This window comes from Protomyctophum parallelum (genome assembly GCF_964188405.1).
Source record: "Protomyctophum parallelum genome assembly, chromosome: 4".
NCBI lineage: Eukaryota > Metazoa > Chordata > Actinopteri > Myctophiformes > Myctophidae > Protomyctophum > Protomyctophum parallelum.
Genome location: NC_139700.1, coordinates 56,846,524 through 56,864,774, shown reverse-complemented (window position 1 = coordinate 56,864,774; position 18,251 = coordinate 56,846,524). Strand labels below are relative to the sequence as shown.

At 44.1% G+C, this 18,251-nt stretch overlaps 1 protein-coding gene across 1 annotated transcript in view; it reads left to right on the top strand.

Moving 5' to 3' along the window:
- LOC310857298 (cingulin-like protein 1) overlaps nucleotides 1–18,017 on the top strand; it is a gene marked incomplete at its 5' end in the record, with an annotated part of 35,779 nt that extends 17,762 nt beyond the window's left edge. Inside the window, 7 exons of the mRNA XM_083762911.1 lie at nucleotides 526–678; nucleotides 6,913–7,002; nucleotides 8,958–9,041; nucleotides 11,588–11,712; nucleotides 14,359–14,467; nucleotides 16,933–17,096; nucleotides 17,915–18,017. Of these exons, the coding sequence (XP_083619037.1) occupies nucleotides 526–678; nucleotides 6,913–7,002; nucleotides 8,958–9,041; nucleotides 11,588–11,712; nucleotides 14,359–14,467; nucleotides 16,933–17,096; nucleotides 17,915–17,999 (810 nt within the window). The 3' untranslated portion in view covers nucleotides 18,000–18,017. The remainder of the gene's footprint in view (nucleotides 1–525; nucleotides 679–6,912; nucleotides 7,003–8,957; nucleotides 9,042–11,587; nucleotides 11,713–14,358; nucleotides 14,468–16,932; nucleotides 17,097–17,914) is intronic.
- Nucleotides 18,018–18,251: the final 234 nt, after the last annotated feature.

Genomic DNA, 18,251 nt, shown 5'->3' with positions numbered 1-18,251 from the left:
GTGCTAACGTAGCGGTGTATTGTTGTACAGCTGTATTAAACCATGCTAACGTGCTAACGTGCTAACGTAACGGTGCATCGTTGTACAGCTGTATTAAACCATGCTAACGTGCTAACGTAGCGGTGTATTGTTGTACAGCTGTATTAAACCATGCTAACGTGCTAACGTAACGGTGCATCGTTGTACAGCTGTATTAAACCATGCTAACGTGCTAACGTAGCGGTGTATTGTTGTACAGCTGTATTAAACCATGCTAACGTGCTAATGTAGCGGTGTATTGTTGTACAGCTGTATTAAACCATGCTAACGTGCTAACGTAGCGGTGTATTGTTGCACAGCTGTATTAAACCATGCTAACGTGCTAACGTAGCGGTGTTGTTGTCGTTATGAAGCTGTTCCCAGTGGAGCAGGAGCTCCAGAGGTGTATTAAACCATGCTAACGTGCTAACATAGCGGTGTATTGTTGTATAGCTGTATTAAACCATGCTAACGTGCTAACGTAGCGGTGTTGTTGTCGTTATAAAGCTGTTCCCAGTGGAGCAGGACCTCCAGAGGTGCCGTAGGGAGGCCCAGGAGGCGAGGCTGAGGAGCAGACAGCTGGAGGAGAGACTGCAGGAGACGGAGGACAAGAACTCCTCCCAGCTGGACGAGAGGGAGAGGAAGGTCAAACTACTGGAGGTAATTCAACTACAAATTAAACTACTGGAGGTAATTCAACTACTGGAAGTAATTCAACTACTGGAAGTAATTAAACTACTGGAAGTAATTCAACTACTGGAAGTAATTCAACTACTGGAAGTAATTAAACTACTGGAAGTAATTAAACTATTGGAAGTAATTAAACTACTGGAAGTAATTAAACTACTGGAAGTAATTAAACTATTGGAAGTAATTAAACTACTGGAAGTAATTAAACTACTGGAGGTAATTAAACTACTGGAAGTAATTAAACTACTGGAAGTAATTAAACTACTGGAAGTAATTAAACTACTGGAGGTAATTAAACTACTGGAAGTAATTCAACTACTGGAAGTAATTCAACTATTGGAAGTAATTAAACTACTGGAAGTAATTAAACTACTGGAGGTAATTAAACTACTGGAGGTAATTAAACTACTGGAAGTAATTAAACTACTGGAAGTAATTAAACTACTGGAGGTAATTAAACTACTGGAAGTAATTAAACTACTGGAAGTAATTAAACTACTGGAGGCAATTCAACTACAAATTAAACTAATGGAGGTAATTAAACTACTGAAGGTAATTCAACTACAAATTAAACTACTGGAAGTAATTCAACTACTGAAGGTAATTCAACTACAAATTAAACTACTGGAAGTAATTCAACTACTGGAAGTAATTAAACTACTGGAAGTAATTAAACTACTGGAAGTAATTAAACTACTGGAAGTAATTAAACTACTGAAGGTAATTCAACTACAAATTAAACTAATGGAGGTAATTAAACTACTGGAGGTAACCCGCAACCTTCTCTTCAACCACGACTAAACTGAAAGGTAGACATGTCGAAACTAACACACTTACCAAAGGTAGACATTTTGAACTGCGCATGGAAAGTTTTGTGCCGATCGGTGCCGTTATAGCAGCCTAGTGGGAATGTGTGGCCTCCTGGTGGCGCTATAACAGGCCTCATGGTGGCGCTATAACAGGCCTCATGGTGGCGCTATAACAGGCCTCCTGGTGGCGCTATAACAGGCCTCCTGGTGGCGCTATAACAGGCCTCATGGTGGCGCTATAACAGGCCTCCTGGTGGCGCTATAACAGGCCTCATGGTGGCGCTATAACAGGCCTCATGGTGGCGCTATAACAGGCCTCCTGGTGGCGCTATAACAGGCCTCATGGTGGCGCTATAACAGGCCTCCTGGTGGCGCTATAACAGGCCTCATGGTGGCGCTATAACAGGCCTATCTGTGGGCTCCAACGTCGAGTTTTACAACAGAGAGAACTGAATTGAACAGACTTCATTTATGAACTCTCAGAAGCCTCTAAACGTGCGTTCAGGCTCAGGATGGTTAGAGTTTCGCGATTACACACGAATTCGACGCAAAGACGAGAAGTTGCCTGAGCGCTGCGAACGGGACGAACCGAGGCAAATATTTAAAGGACAACTTTAGTTTTTTTCAACCAAGGTTCATGTTTTAGGATGTTATTAGAGAACCTAAAAGGTGAGTATTCATTTTCTTTCATTTGCTGCTTTCTTTCGTTTTAGGGAATTTTGCTCTTTTTGACAGGGGGCGGGGGCATTCGAACATGGGGCTAAATATGTATTTTTTTTACCAAATTTTATTGTGATTTATTTTTTAATTATTTACTATAGTCCTAATAAACCCCAATAAATGACATCTGGCCACAGAAGATCACAGGATCTACTGAATGTGAAGGTAGCCTACTGGGGGAAGGCTTATACTGTGTGTATAGGCTCAATATGTCAGTTTGACACATTCAATAGATCCTGTGATCTTTTGTGGCCAGATGTAATTTATTGGGGTTTATTAGGACTATAGTAAATAATAAATAAAAAAATTGCCATATTATTTTGTAAAAAAATACATATTTAGCCCCATGCTCGAATGCCCCCGCCCCCCTGTCAAAAACTGCTAAAATACCCAAAACAAAAGAAAGCATCAAATGAAAGAAAATTAACACTCACCTTTTACTTTCTCTAATAACAACCTAAGACATGAACCTTGGTTGAAAAAAACTGAAGTTGTCCTTTAAGTGCTGAAGTCTGAAGGAAACCTTAGAGTAGACGGTGTGTTGACACAACAAACACTGCAGTGTTTACCGTAGACGTGGTCGGACCGGTCTGGATGTGTACTAATGTCTTAACCCATTCTGACCTGAGATCAGATTCTAAAAAATGTCTTCTACATCCTGACAGTTTTCCATTCTGACCTGAGATCAGATTCTAAAAAATATCTTCTACATCCTGACAGTTTCCCATTCTGACCTGAGATCAGATTCTAAAAAATGTCTTCTACATCCTGACAGTTTTCCATTCTGACCTGAGATCAGATTCTAAAAAATGTCTTCTACATCCTGACAGTTTTTCATTCTGACCTGAGATCAGATTCTAAAAAATGTCTTCTACATCCTGACAGTTTTTCATTCTGACCTGAGATCAGATTCTAAAAATGTTCTTCTACATCCTGACAGTTTTTCATTCTGACCTGAGATCAGATTCTAAAAAATGTCTTCTACATCCTGACAGTTTTTCATTCTGACCTGAGATCAGATTAAAAAAAATGTCTTCTATGTCAGTCGCTCTTCGATTTTTCAAAAATAGCAGACCTACAAGCTCGTATCGCGCCACTCGGTGGCGCTTGTAGATCACACCCGCGTGACGTGAGCGGCACTGTTATCACCATACATCACATTCCGTGCTCAGCCAGTCAGCTTGAGCACATTCCGCGCACATGCGCACGCACGCACACACACACACACACACACACACACACACACACACACAGCCTCAAAATACAACACAGCTCAGTGTTAGAGAACCCTGTAGCGTGTGGAAGACCCATAGATCCATAGATCCATACACCCATAGATCCATAGACCCCAAGGTAGCCGCAATGAAGTAATAAATATAGCAATAGAGTTCAAAGGGTGCAGATGAAGAACAGCTGCACTAATTGACGTCGTTAAGGCGTGCATGGCAACAGTTTGTGTCTCGTGTGATGTCACACCAGAAGATATAAGATGATGCACCGTGTTGAAAATGACCGTAGACGTCGACAGAGAGAAGAGAGAGACAGACAGACAGACAGACAGACAGACAGACAGACAGACAGACAGATGTTGTCTTGGACCGTTTCCAAAGCAGGAGGACCAAAGCGAGCCTATCATGCTGCTGTAGCAGTGAGGGACAAACTGTATTCATTTGGAGGCTACTGTTATGGAGGGACCTTCAACAACATGGGACAGATGGATGTCCATGTCTTCAATACAGTGTCTTTATGCTGGAAGAAGTTACCTCCAGTGGAACCAGGAAGAGGAGACGGTGACCTTGAGGTTCCATCCATGCGCTGCGGCCACACAGCTGTGTTGGTTGAAGATACAGTCTACATCTGGGGAGGGGAGCCTTACTGCAATGTGCTTCATGCATTTGATGTTGACTCCCACAGATGGTTCCAACCCAGGGTTTCTGGGACTGTTCCAGAGGAGAGGAGCTACCACTCAGCCTGTGTGTTGGAGAAGGTCATGTTTATCCATGGAGGAGACACCAAGCTGACTGGATACACTAATGACATGTACAAGTTGGACACCAGCACAATGGTCTGGACTTTAATTAACACCAGAGGAACTCCACCTCCTGCTTCAGCAGCTCACTCTGCCACCATCATTGGTACCAAGATGTTTGTATTTGGGGGCATGAGGGGGTACCAGGAGGTCTACAACAGCATCAGAGTGTTTGACACAGAGACCAACGCCTGGCTGGACACACCTTCTGCACAACTTCTACCAGAAGGACACTGTTGGCATTCAGCATTTATCTACAATGGAGAGCTGTACATATTTGGTGGCTGGAACAATAACCAGAACTTCAATGATGTGTGGAAATTCAGTCCAGAGACCTTCTCCTGGAAGAAGGTTGAGCCCAAGGGGAAAGTACCATGTCCAATGCATGGTAAGTGCTGTTGCATTGTGGGAGATCGTATCATCCTCTTTGGAGTATCCAAAGGAGAATACACTATCTCTGATGAGCTGTTCATCTTAGACTTGAGTCCTCGTCTTAAGACGTTATGTAAGCTAGCAGTTATTCAGTACGCTCTGGACCAATCAGAACTCCTACACGACATCAGGTGGGAACTGGCAGCCATGGCAACCAACGACAACAGACGACAACAACAAGAACCGAGACCACATTCCAGACGAAGGAACAGCAGAAAGATCAAGAAATGATGGATCAACATCTCATCCCACCTGATGGTGAGCCACCTCTCAGCATCACTTACTGAGATTCAAACCTCAGGAGCCTCCTTCTCTCCAGACAGGCTCTCTAACCATTCAGTTTTTTTTCTTCTCCTTCTGCCAAAAAATGGCAGTTTTGGCTGAACCGTGCAGTCGGTTTTAGCGAAACTTAAAGAAAAAAAGAAAAGAAAAAGATTATATCTACCTACAGAAAAAACAAAAATCATAAAGACTATCTGGTACACAACAAGCTAAAAGGAATCAACACACCAGCACGCCAGAGACCAGAATACTTCAAACCCATACAAATAGTTAAAAATAGAACTACAAAACGCATGTTGGAGATTAAACAACAGATAACAGCCAGCACCAGCAACTGTGTTCATTTAATATGTGAAATGTGGCTTACAATATGTCGGAGAAACGAGTAAAACAATAGCTGCAAGGCTGAGACAACAAATACAATATTAACAATGCAAAAAAGACAACTAAAAGGATTGTTCAACATTACATGGCACATGGCATTGAAGCTCTAAAAGTATCTGGACTTCAACACAATCCCAACTGGACAGTTTTAGGACAAAGACGTTTTAATGAAAAACAATGGGTCAAGAATCTCAACACGGATTTTCCTGGAGGTTTAAACATGCCAAAATATTATACAAGTTGTTTTGATTTTGTACCAAAAGCGACATAGATACTAAAAATCAGACTTTGAATATAGGGGACAACTAAAACTAAAACTAAAACCCAACGCTAAACTTATACCTCACAGGAAGCCACAAGCTAGTCATAAAACCTGCCACTGGCTAATGTATGAGCCATGGGGTGAATTAACCCTAAACAAAGCCCAATAAGGCTAAATAAACTAATCCTAAAACAATAGGGTAAACTTAAACTCAGGGATAAACTGGAGAAAATCTAAGAGTGGTTAGATCAGGCTTCCTTCAGATACATGGTTAGATCAGGCTTCCTTCAGATACATGGTTAGATCAGGCTTCCTTCAGATACATGGTGAATGCACTCATTCCTTACATTGTGCTTACATAATGTAAGTACAATGCACTGACGTCCCCTCAGTCAACCCCCGCCACTCTTGGCGCGCTCTCTCTCTCTCTCTCTCTCTCTCTCTCTCTCTCTCTCTCTCTCTCTCTCTCTCTCTCTCTCTCTCTCTCTCTCTCTCTCTCTCTGTCTCTCTGTCTCTCTCTCTCTCTCACTCTCACTCTCACTCTCACTCTCACTCTCACTCTCACTCTCTCTCTCTCTGCCTTGCTCTCTCCCACAATGTTAATGTTAAGTTAGTAAAGTTACACCTATTTTATGTAAATAACATGGTAAAATGTGCAGCATTGGGAGGTAAATTGTTGCTAATTGTGGAGAGTAATGGCTGCGTGTGATATTGAACAGTCAAACTATTCGTATCAATATACGGCTGTATCAACATAATAATGATGTCATAGGTATATGGGGGCCTCATATTTGGTATTGAAACGGGCCTCCAGATTCCTAAGGCCGCCCCTGAGTACAGTACAGTACAGTACAGTACAGTACAGTACAGTACAGTACAGTACAGTACAGTACAGTACAGTACAGGGTACAGTAGGGGGACCACAATTTACAATTTACAATGTAGGCATTTAGCAGACGCTCTTAATCCAGAGCGACTTACATTAAGCAAGAACAAAAAAGCTTAGGAATACATCACATGAAAGCATTTATCATGAAACATGCGGAAGCTAAGAAAGTAACAGTGGAATATCTATTATAATGAAACTATACATATTACTACTATGCTATACATATGTACTATGGCGTGCTATGACTACATACAATGCAATTATAGTGCTGTCTACATAACATGCTATACGTCTGTATCAGATGCTATCTAAGGGGGTGGGGTAATCACTGTGGACGCTATGGACCACCACATGGTAACTCTGTCATTTCTCAACCGTTTCGGACGTTGTGTTTCAGGGTCGTCTGGGTCAACTAGAAGACGACCTCAGGGAGGAACGGAGCAGCGCTGACCGCCTGATGGAGAGAGTAGACAAAACCAAGGAGCAGGTCGGTCCACTTCCTGTCCAGTCTGTCCACTTCCTGTCCAGTCTGTCCACTTGTAGTCTCGCGTTACCAGACGGTTGCCTCTCGCAATGTTCAAATGCTTCCGTCATACAGTCTGGAGCAACGGAAGCTCTGATCACGAGTAAAATATAAATGCTTCCGTCGTACAGTCTGGAGCAACGGAAGCTCTGATCATGACTAAAATATAAATGCTTCCGTCGTACAGTCTGGAGCAACGGAAGCTCTGATCATGAGTCAAATATAAATGCTTCCGTCGTACAGTCTGGAGCAACGGAAGCTCTGATCATGAGTAAAATATAAATACTTCCGTCGTACAGTCTGGAGCAACGGAAGCTCTGATCACGAGTAAAATATAAATGCTTCCGTCGTACAGTCTGGAGCAACGGAAGCTCTGATCACGAGTAAAATATAAATGCTTCCGTCGTACAGTCTGGAGCAACGGAAGCTCTGATCATGAGTAAAATATAAATGCTTCCGTCGTACAGTCTGGAGCAACGGAAGCTCTGATCATGAGTAAAATATAAATGCTTCCGTCGTACAGTCTGGAGCAACGGAAGCTCTGATCACGAGTCAAATATAAATGCTTCCGTCGTACAGTCTGGAGCAACGGAAGCTCTGATCACGAGTAAAATATAAATGCTTCCGTCATACAGTCTGGAGCAACGGAAGCTCTGATCATGAGTAAAATATAAATGCTTCCGTCGTACAGTCTGGAGCAACGGAAGCTCTGATCATGAGTCAAATATAAATGCTTCCGTCGTACAGTCTGGAGCAACGGAAGCTCTGATCACGAGTAAAATATAAATGCTTCCGTCATACAGTCTGGAGCAACGGAAGCTCTGATCATGAGTAAAATATAAATGCTTCCGTCGTACAGTCTGGAGCAACGGAAGCTCTGATCACGAGTAAAATATAAATGCTTCCGTCGTACAGTCTGGAGCAACGGAAGCTCTGATCATGAGTAAAATATAAATGCTTCCGTCGTACAGTCTGGAGCAACGGAAGCTCTGATCATGAGTCAAATATAAATGCTTCCGTCGTACAGTCTGGAGCAACGGAAGCTCTGATCATGAGTCAAATATAAATGCTTCCGTCGTACAGTCTGGAGCAACGGAAGCTCTGATCATGAGTAAAATATAAATGCTTCCGTCGTACAGTCTGGAGCAACGGAAGCTCTGATCACGAGTAAAATATAAATGCTTCCGTCGTACAGTCTGGAGCAACGGAAGCTCTGATCACGAGTAAAATATAAATGCTTCCGTCGTACAGTCTGGAGCAACGGAAGCTCTGATCATGAGTAAAATATAAATGCTTCCGTCGTACAGACTGGAGCAACGGAAGCTCTGATCATGAGTAAAATATAAATACTTCCGTCGTACAGTCTGGAGCAACGGAAGCTCTGATCATGAGTAAAATATAAATGCTTCCGTCATACAGTCTGGAGCAACGGAAGCTCTGATCACGAGTAAAATATAAATGCTTCCGTCGTACAGTCTGGAGCAACGGAAGCTCTGATCACGAGTAAAATATAAATGCTTCCGTCGTACAGTCTGGAGCAACGGAAGCTCTGATCATGAGTAAAATATAAATGCTTCCGTCGTACAGTCTGGAGCAACGGAAGCTCTGATCACGAGTAAAATATAAATGCTTCCGTCGTACTTTCAGTCTACTTTTTACTGTAGTTGTAGTTTACTGTACGTGTAGTTTACTGTAGTTTACTGTACGTGTAGTTTACTGTACGTGTAGTTTACTGTAGTTTACTGTATGTGTAGTTTACTGTAGTTTACTGTACGTGTAGTTTACTGTACGTGTAGTTTACTGTAGTTTACTGTACGTGTAGTTTACTGTATGTGTAGTTTACTGTAGTTTACTGTATGTGTAGTTTACTGTAGTTTACTGTATGTGTAGTGTACTGTAGTTCTGTCCTTCTCCCCCAGATGGACCAGATGAGGGTTGAACTGCTGCAGGAGAGAGCTGTCCGTCAAGACCTGGAGGTTGACAAGAGCACGATGGAGAGACAGGTCTGTCTGTCTGTCTGTCTGTCTGTCTGTCTGTCTGTCTGTCTGTCTGTCTGTCTGTCTGTCTGTCTGTCTGTCTGTCTGTCTGTCTGTCTGTCTGTCTGTCTGTCTGTCTGTCTGTCTGTCTGTCTGTCTGTCTGTCTGTCTGTCTGTCTGTCTGTCTGTCTGTCTGTCTGTCTGTCTGTCTGTCTGTCTGTCTGTCTGTCTGTCTGTCTGTCTGTCTGTCTGTCTGTCTGTCTGTCTGTCTGTCTGTCTGTCTGTCTGTCTGTCTGTCTGTCTGTCTGTCTGTCTGTCTGTCTGTCTGTCTGTCTGTCTGTCTGTCTGTCTGTCTGTCTGTCTGTCTGTCTGTCTGTCTGTCTGTCTGTCTGTCTGTCTGTCTGTCTGTCTGTCTGTCTGTCTGTCTGTCTGTCTGTCTGTCTGTCTGTCTGTCTGTCTGTCTGTCTGTCTGTCTGTCTGTCTGTCTGTCTGTCTGTCTGTCTGTCTGTCTGTCTGTCTGTCTGTCTGTCTGTCTGTCTGTCTGTCTGTCTGTCTGTCTGTCTGTCTGTCTGTCTGTCTGTCTGTCTGTCTGTCTGTCTGTCTGTCTGTCTGTCTGTCTGTCTGTCTGTCTGTCTGTCTGTCTGTCTGTCTGTCTGTCTGTCTGTCTGTCTGTCTGTCTGTCTGTCTGTCTGTCTGTCTGTCTGTCTGTCTGTCTGTCATTACGTAATTAAGATGTGTACCAATGCCAGGGGATAACTGTCTCTATGGTGATGTAATGAAGATGTGTACCAATGCCAGGGTATAACTGTCTCTATGGTGACGTAATGATTGAGATATGTACCAATGCCAGGGTATAACTGTCTCTATGGTGACGTAATGAAGATATGTACCAATGCCAGGGTATAACTGTCTCTATGGTGACGTAATGATGATATGTACCAATGCCAGGGTATAACTGTCTCTATGGTGATGTAATGAAGATGTGTATCAATGCCAGGGTATAACTGTCTCTATGGTGACGTAATGATGATATGTACCAATGCCAGGGGATAACTGTCTCTATGGTGACGTAATGATGATATGTACCAATGCCAGGGGATAACTGTCTCTATGGTGACGTAATGAAGATGTGTACCAATGCCAGGGTATAACTGTCTCTATGGTGACGTAATGATGATATGTACCAATGCCAGGGGATAACTGTCTCTATGGTGACGTAATGAAGATATGTACCAATGCCAGGGTATAACTGTCTCTATGGTGACGTAATGAAGATATGTACCAATGCCAGGGGATAACTGTCTCTATGGTGATGTAATGAAGATGTGTACCAATGCCAGGGTATAACTGTCTCTATGGTGATGTAATGAAGATGTGTACCAATGCCAGGGTATAACTGTCTCTATGGTGATGTAATGAAGATATGTACCAATGCCAGGGTATAACTGTCTCTATGGTGACGTAATGAAGATATGTACCAATGCCAGGGTATAACTGTCTCTATGGTGACGTAATGAAGATATGTACCAATGCCAGGGTATAACTGTCTCTATGGTGACGTAATGAAGATGTGTACCAATGCCAGTGGATAACTGTCTCTATGGTGATGTAATGAAGATGTGTACCAATGCCAGTGGATAACTGTCTCTCCATGGTGACGTAATGAGGATATGTACCAATGCCAGGGTATAACTGTCTCTATGGTGACGTAATGAATATGTGTACCAATGCCAGGGTATAACTGTCTCTATGGTGATGTAATGAATATGTGTACCAATGCCAGGGTATAACTGTCTCTATGGTGACGTAATGAAGATGTGTACCAATGCCAGTGGATAACTGTCTCTATGGTGACGTAATGAAGATATGTACCAATGCCAGGGTATAACTGTCTCTATGGTGACGTAATGAAGATATGTACCAATGCCAGGGTATAACTGTCTCTATGGTGACGTAATGAAGATGTGTACCAATGCCAGGGTATAACTGTCTCTATGGTGATGTAATGAATATGTGTACCAATGCCAGGGGATAACTGTCTCTATGGTGATGTAATGATGATATGTACCAATGCCAGGGTATAACTGTCTCTATGGTGACGTAATGAAGATATGTACCAATGCCAGGGTATAACTGTCTCTATGGTGACGTAATGAAGATGTGTACCAATGCCAGTGGATAACTGTCTCTATGGTGACGTAATGAAGATATGTACCAATGCCAGGGTATAACTGTCTCTATGGTGACGTAATGAAGATGTGTACCAATGCCAGTGGATAACTGTCTCTATGGTGACGTAATGAAGATATGTACCAATGCCAGGGTATAACTGTCTCTATGGTGACGTAATGAAGATATGTACCAATGCCAGGGTATAACTGTCTCTATGGTGACGTAATGAAGATATGTACCAATGCCAGGGTATAACTGTCTCTATGGTGACGTAATGAAGATATGTACCAATGCCAGGGTATAACTGTCTCTATGGTGACGTAATGAAGATGTGTACCAATGCCAGGGTATAACTGTCTCTATGGTGATGTAATGAAGATATTCTATTTTTATATTTATAGAACAAGGATCTGAAGGCCAGACTGGGACACCTGGAAGGATCCCAGAAGAGCAGCCAGGACTCTGTGGTCTCCAGACTGAACGCTCACATCACACAGCTGGAGGAGAGGCTGCAGGGAGAGGAGAGGTGAGAATACATTGGGTTTAATGAGGAGAGGAGAGGGGAGGAGAGGAGAGGTGAGAATACATTGGGTTTAATGAGGAGAGGAGAGGGGAGGTGAGAATACATTGGGTTTAATGAGGAGAGGAGAGGAGAGGAGAGGTGAGAATACATTGGGTTTAATGAGGTGGAGGGGAGGGGAGGAGAGGATAGGTGAGAATACATTGGGTTTAATGAGGAGAGGAGAGGGGAGGAGAGGAGAGGAGAGAATATATTGGGTTTAATGAGGAGAGGAGAGGAGTGGGGAGGAGAGGAGAGGTGAGGTGAGAATACATTGGGTTTAATGAGGAGAGGAGAGGAGAGGAGAGGAGAGGAGAGGAGAGGAGAGGAGACATAATGAGGTGGAGGGGAGGGGAGAGGAGGGAGAATGCATTGGGTTTAATGAGGAGATGAGAGGGGATGAGAGGAGAGGTGAGAATACATTGGGTTTAATGAGGAGAGGAGAGGAGAGGAGAGGTGAGAATACATTGGGTTTAATGAGGAGAGGAGAGGGGAGGAGAGAATACATTGGGTTTAATGAGGAGAGGAGAGGGGAGGAGAGGAGAGGAGAGGAGACATTGGGTTTAATGAGGTGGCAGGGAGGGGAGGAGAGGAGAGGTGAGAATACATTGGGTTTAATGAGGAGAGGAGAGGGGAGGAGAGGAGAGGAGAGGAGACATTGGGTTTAATGAGGTGGAGGGGAGGGGAGGAGAGGAGAGGTGAGAATACATTGGGTTTAATGAGGAGAGGAGAGGAGAGGAGAGGAGAGGAGAGGAGAGGAGAGGAGAGGAGAGGAGAGGAGAGGAGAGAATACATTGGGTTTAATGAGGAGAGGAGAGGGGAGGAGAGAATACATTGGGTTTAATGATGAGAGGAGAGGAGAGGAGAGAATACATTGGGTTTAATGAGGGGGAGAGGAGAGGAGAGGAGAGAATACATTGGGTTTAATGAGGAGAGGAGAGGGGAGGAGATAATACATTGGGTTTAATGAGGAGAGGAGAGGGGAGGAGAGAATACATTGGGTTTAATGAGGAGAGGAGAGGGGAGGAGAGAATACATTGGGTTTAATGAGGAGAGGAGAGGGGAGGAGAGAATACATTGGGTTTAATGAGGTGGAGGGGAGGGGAGGAGAGGAGAGGTGAGAATACATTGGGTTTAATGAGGAGAGGAGAGGGGAGGAGAGAATACATTGGGTTTAATGAGGAGAGGAGAGGGGAGGAGAGGAGAGAATACATTGGGTTTAATGAGGTGGAGGGGACGGGAGGAGAGGAGAGGTGAGAATACATTGGGTTTAATGAGGAGAGGAGAGGGGAGGAGAGAATACATTGGGTTTAATGAGGAGAGGGGAGGAGAGGAGAGGTGAGAATACATTGGGTTTAATGAGGAGATGAGAGGGGAGGAGAGAATACATTGGGTTTAATGAGGAGAGGAGAGGAGAGGGGAGGAGAGAATACATTGGGTTTAATGAGGAGAGGAGAGGGGAGGAGAGGAGAGGTGAGAATACATTGGGTTTAATGAGGAGAGGAGAGGGGAGGAGAGAATACATTGGGTTTAATGAGGAGAGGAGAGGGGAGGAGAGAATACATTGGGTTTAATGAGGAGAGGAGAGGGGAGGAGAGGAGAGGTGAGAATACATTGGGTTTAATGAGGAGAGGAGAGGGGAGGAGAGAATACATTGGGTTTAATGAGGAGAGGAGAGGGGAGGAGAGAATACATTGGGTTTAATGAGGAGAGGAGAGGGGAGGAGAGGAGAGGTGAGAATACATTGGGTTTAATGAGGAGAGGAGAGGGGAGGAGAGAATACTTTGGGTTTAATGAGGGGGAGAGGAGAGGAGAGGAGAGGAGAGGAGAGGAGAGGAGAGGAGAGGAGAGGAGAGGAGACATTGGGTTTAATGAGGTTGAGGGGAGGGGAGGGGAGAGGAGAGGAGAGGAGACATTGGGTTTAATGAGGTGGAGGGGAGGGGAGAGGAGGGGAGAATGCATTTGGGTTTAATGAGGTGGAGGGGAGAGGAGAGGAGACTGGTTTACTGAGGTCTAGGGAAGGAGAGGAGAGGAGAGGAGAGAATACATTGGGTTTAATGAGGTCTAGGAGAGGAGAGGAGAGGAGAGGAGAGGAGAGGAGAGGAAAGGAAAGGAGAGGAGAGGAGACATTGGGTTTAATGAGGTGGAGGGGAGGGGAGAGGAGAGGAGACATTGGGTTTAATGAGGTGGAGGGGAGAGGAGAGGAGACTGGTTTACTGAGGTCTAGGGAAGGAGAGGAGAGGAGAGGAGAGAATACATTGGGTTTAATGAGGTCTAGGAGAGGAGAGGAGAGGAGAGGAGAGGAGAGGAGAGGAGAGGAAAGGAAAGGAGAGGAGAGGAGACATTGGGTTTAATGAGGTCTAGGAGAGGAGAGGAGACTGGTTTACTGAGGTCTAGGGAAGGAGAGGAGAGGAGAGAATACATTGGGTTTAATGAGGTCTAGGAGAGGAGAGGAGAGGAGACATTGGGTTTAATGAGGTGGGGTGGAGGGGAGAGGAGACATAGTAGTGTTAGCACTAGCATCATAGTGTGGTTTTGTGTGGTTCTCCTCTTAAAGGGACAACTGGTACCTGCACCATAGTGTGGTTTTAGTGTGGTTCTCCTCTCTTAAAGGGACAACTCCATCCTGAATCAAACCAATCGTAAACTGGAGCGCAAAGTGAAGGAAATGAAGATGCACGTTGGAGAAGAACACCTGACTCTGCAGACCCAGAGAGACCAGGTAACACACCGACCAATCAGAGAACAGGTAACACACCGACCAATCAGAGAACAGGTAACACACCGACCAATCAGAGAACAGGTAACACACCCACCAATCAGAGACCAGGTAACACACCCACCAATCAGAGACCAGGTAACACACCCACCAATCAGAGACCAGGTAACACACCCACCAATCAGAGACCAGGTAACACACCGACCAATCAGAGACCAGGTAACACACCCACCAATCAGAGACCAGGTAACACACCGACCAATCAGAGACCAGGTAACACACCCACCAATCAGAGACCAGGTAACACACCCACCAATCAGAGACCAGGTGACACACCCACCAATCAGAGACCAGGTGACACACCCACCAATCAGAGACCAGGTAACACACCCACCAATCAGAGACCAGGTAACACACCCACCAATCAGAATGTCTGTAGAGAGACCAGGTAACACACCGACCAATCAGAGACCAGGTAACACACCCACCAATCAGACCTATTTCACGAAACTTGGATTAGAGATTAAACTGGGATTTAACAAATATCCTGGTTTCATGGTAACTATAGTGTGACATTGCTTTCATGAAACTGAATCAAGCCTCAACATATCCAGGTTAACTGGCCAAATTAATCTGGCAAGATTAACCAGTTTTCATGAAACTGGTTAATCGCTATATCCAGGATATATTAAGCCGGGATATCTGTTAAATCCATATAATAATAATCTATATCCAGGATATATTAAGCCGGGATATCTGTTAAATCCCGGCTTAATGTCTAATCCAAGTTTGGTGAAAAGGGACCCTGGTTTCCATCTCAGGTTAACCCATTCTGAACGGGCACCCATTTTGGTGTCAGCATCATGTTATGCTTTAGCTATTTAAAAATAGCAGATCTACAAGCTCATATCGCGCCACCGAGTGGCGCGATATGAGCTTGTAGGTCTGCTATTTTTGAAAAATCGAAGAGCGACTGACATTTCTAGAATCTAATCTCAGGTCAGAATGGGTTCATCAGACCAGTGTGTGTCCAGTGGAAACCTCGTATGAATCAGAATGGGTTAAACAACAGGCCTGTCTCACAGCCATGCCACGCCCCCTTTTCAGAGCTAGTGGTGATGACATGACGTCACTCCATAGACCTGTTCCAGAGCCTTATATGGACCAGAGCTTTCTCTGCACCATTTAACCCATTCTGACCTGAGATCAGATTCATACCAGGTTTCCGCCGGACACACACTGGTCTGATGAACCCATTCTGACCTGAGGTCAGATTCTAAAAATGTCAGTCATTCTTCGATTTTTCAAAAATAGCAGACCTACAAGCTCGTATCGCGACACTCGGTGGCGCGATATGAGCTTGTAGATCTGCTATTTTTAAATAGCTAAAGCATAACATGATGCCAACACCAAAATGGGTGCCCGGTCAGAATGGGTTCATCAGACCAGTGTGTGTCCGGAGGAAACCTCGTATGAATCTGATCTCAGGTCAGAATGGGTCAAGGCCGTTTCCAAATGTTAAAATGTAAAAGACCAATATTATTATGAAGAGAACAAGATGTTAAAGGGATTGTGACATTAAAATAAAGGTTTTGGAATTGTTCTTGTTTTTGTTAGGTTTTCTAATCTCAATTGCACCCAAAAAACATGAACTTTTAACATTCAGTAGATTTTCTGTGATCTGGGGTTTTCTGGCTCAAACAGGTGCTCTGATTTGCCGGCAGTAAGTGACATCACTTACTGCAAATCCCATATATGTCAATGGGATTTGCCAGCAGATGTCACTGTTTCACTGTGTTGCCTGTTTTCATTGTAGCTCAAAAGGCCCAAAAAACCCCAAAGAAAACTTCAGACCACAGAAAATCCACTGAATGTTCAAAGTTCAGGTTTTTTGGGTGTAATTGAGGTCATAAAACCTACAAGAAAAAGAAAAATAAATGAAAATGAATGTCATAAAACCTTTAACATTAATGTCTATGGAGTGACGTCTGGGCTGTGAGATAGGCCTATTTCCAGCAGATTAAAAACATTGAGCTTCAGATCCTGGCTTTGTTACATTTAGACATTATTTCCGAGGTAATGATTTGCTAGTTGTTTGAGTGTTTTATGGAAATACATGCTTTTAAGTATCGATGAGTGTTCTTATTGTCTACCATGCTACCGTGATGCTGTTAACCCATTCTGAACGGGAACCCCTTTTGGTGTTATAGCATCATGTCATGCTTTAGCTATTGAAAAATAGCAGATCTACAAGCTCATAGCGCGCCACCGAGTGTCGCGCTACGAGCTTGCTATTTTTGAAAAATCCAAGAACGACTGACATAGAAACATAGCTTTGTCAGAAAACTGTCAGGATGTATAAAGACATTTTATAGAATCTGATCTCAGGTCAGAACGGGTTAAAGACAATCAACCAACCAACCAATCAATCAATCAATCAATCAATCATGTGTCTTAATCGGTTGCAGCTGACTCAGCGCCTGAAGACGGCGAAGCGCCAGATCGACGAGGTGGAGGCGGAGATGGAGCGTCTGGAACACGACAAGAAGAGACTGATGAGAGAGCTGGACGACCAGGTGGAGGCAAACCAGAGCCTCCAGGACCAGCTGAATGCTCTACGCAGCAGCCTGAGGTACCTTTTACACCCTATGGACCAGATGGAGACCGACCAGGACCAGCTGAATGCTCTACGCAGCACCCTGAGGTACCTTTTACACCCTATGGACCAGATGGAGACCCTCCAGGACCAGCTGAATGCTCTACGCAGCAGCCTGAGGTATTTATACACCTTATAGACCAGATGGAGACCACCCAGGACCAGCTGAATGCTCTACACAGCACCCTGAGGTACCTTTTACACCCTATGGACCAGATGGAGACCCTCCAGGACCAGCTGGATGCTCTACGCAGCAGCCTGAGGTATTTATACACCTTATAGACCAGATGGAGACCACCCAGGACCAGCTGAATGCTCTACGCAGCACCCTGAGGTATTTTTTACACCATATGGACCAGATGGAGACCACCCAGGACCAGCTGAATGCTCTACGCAGCATCCTGAGGTATTGATATTGTTTTTTTTCATCGGATATCGATGATATTTTCTTCTTTGAGAAACTAAAAAGGGATCCAGAATAATTCTAAATCGATAAAACTGTATTTCTTTTATAGATAGAAACTTGTACCATACTAATAATACTACTTTTTACATGCATAAAGTAGGTAGGTAGCAAATAGCTAAACCTAATAATTCAACATTTCAAACGTTCCTTCACAGAGAAACTGAGGTTTGACAGTTTGTAGCGGTCGACAGGACTTGCACGCTCTGCTTGCGAGTATGCACTGGACAGAGTGCAGTTCTAGTTCATTCTGCTTTTGGAAAACCACTGTAACTTTGTTTTGAAAAGTTATTCATATTCGTGTTATTATTTATTTATGTCGTCATTTTAGAGTCCAGAAGAAGTCCAGGTCTGTCCTGAAGGATGAGGATGATGATGATGATGATGATGATGAAGATGGCCTGGGCTCTGACTGATGGTGACGCACACATGCACGCACGCACATGCACACGCATACGCACGCATGCACATGCACACGCACGCACACACGCACAAACACACGCACGTGCACGCACACACACGCACACACAATGATGAAGATGGCCTGGGCTCGGCTGTGACTGATGGTGATGTGCATGAACTCACACACACATGTATCTATGTTCACCTGTTATGCTAGTTTATCTGTACTGTGCTGTACTGTACTGTACTGTACTGTACTGTACTGT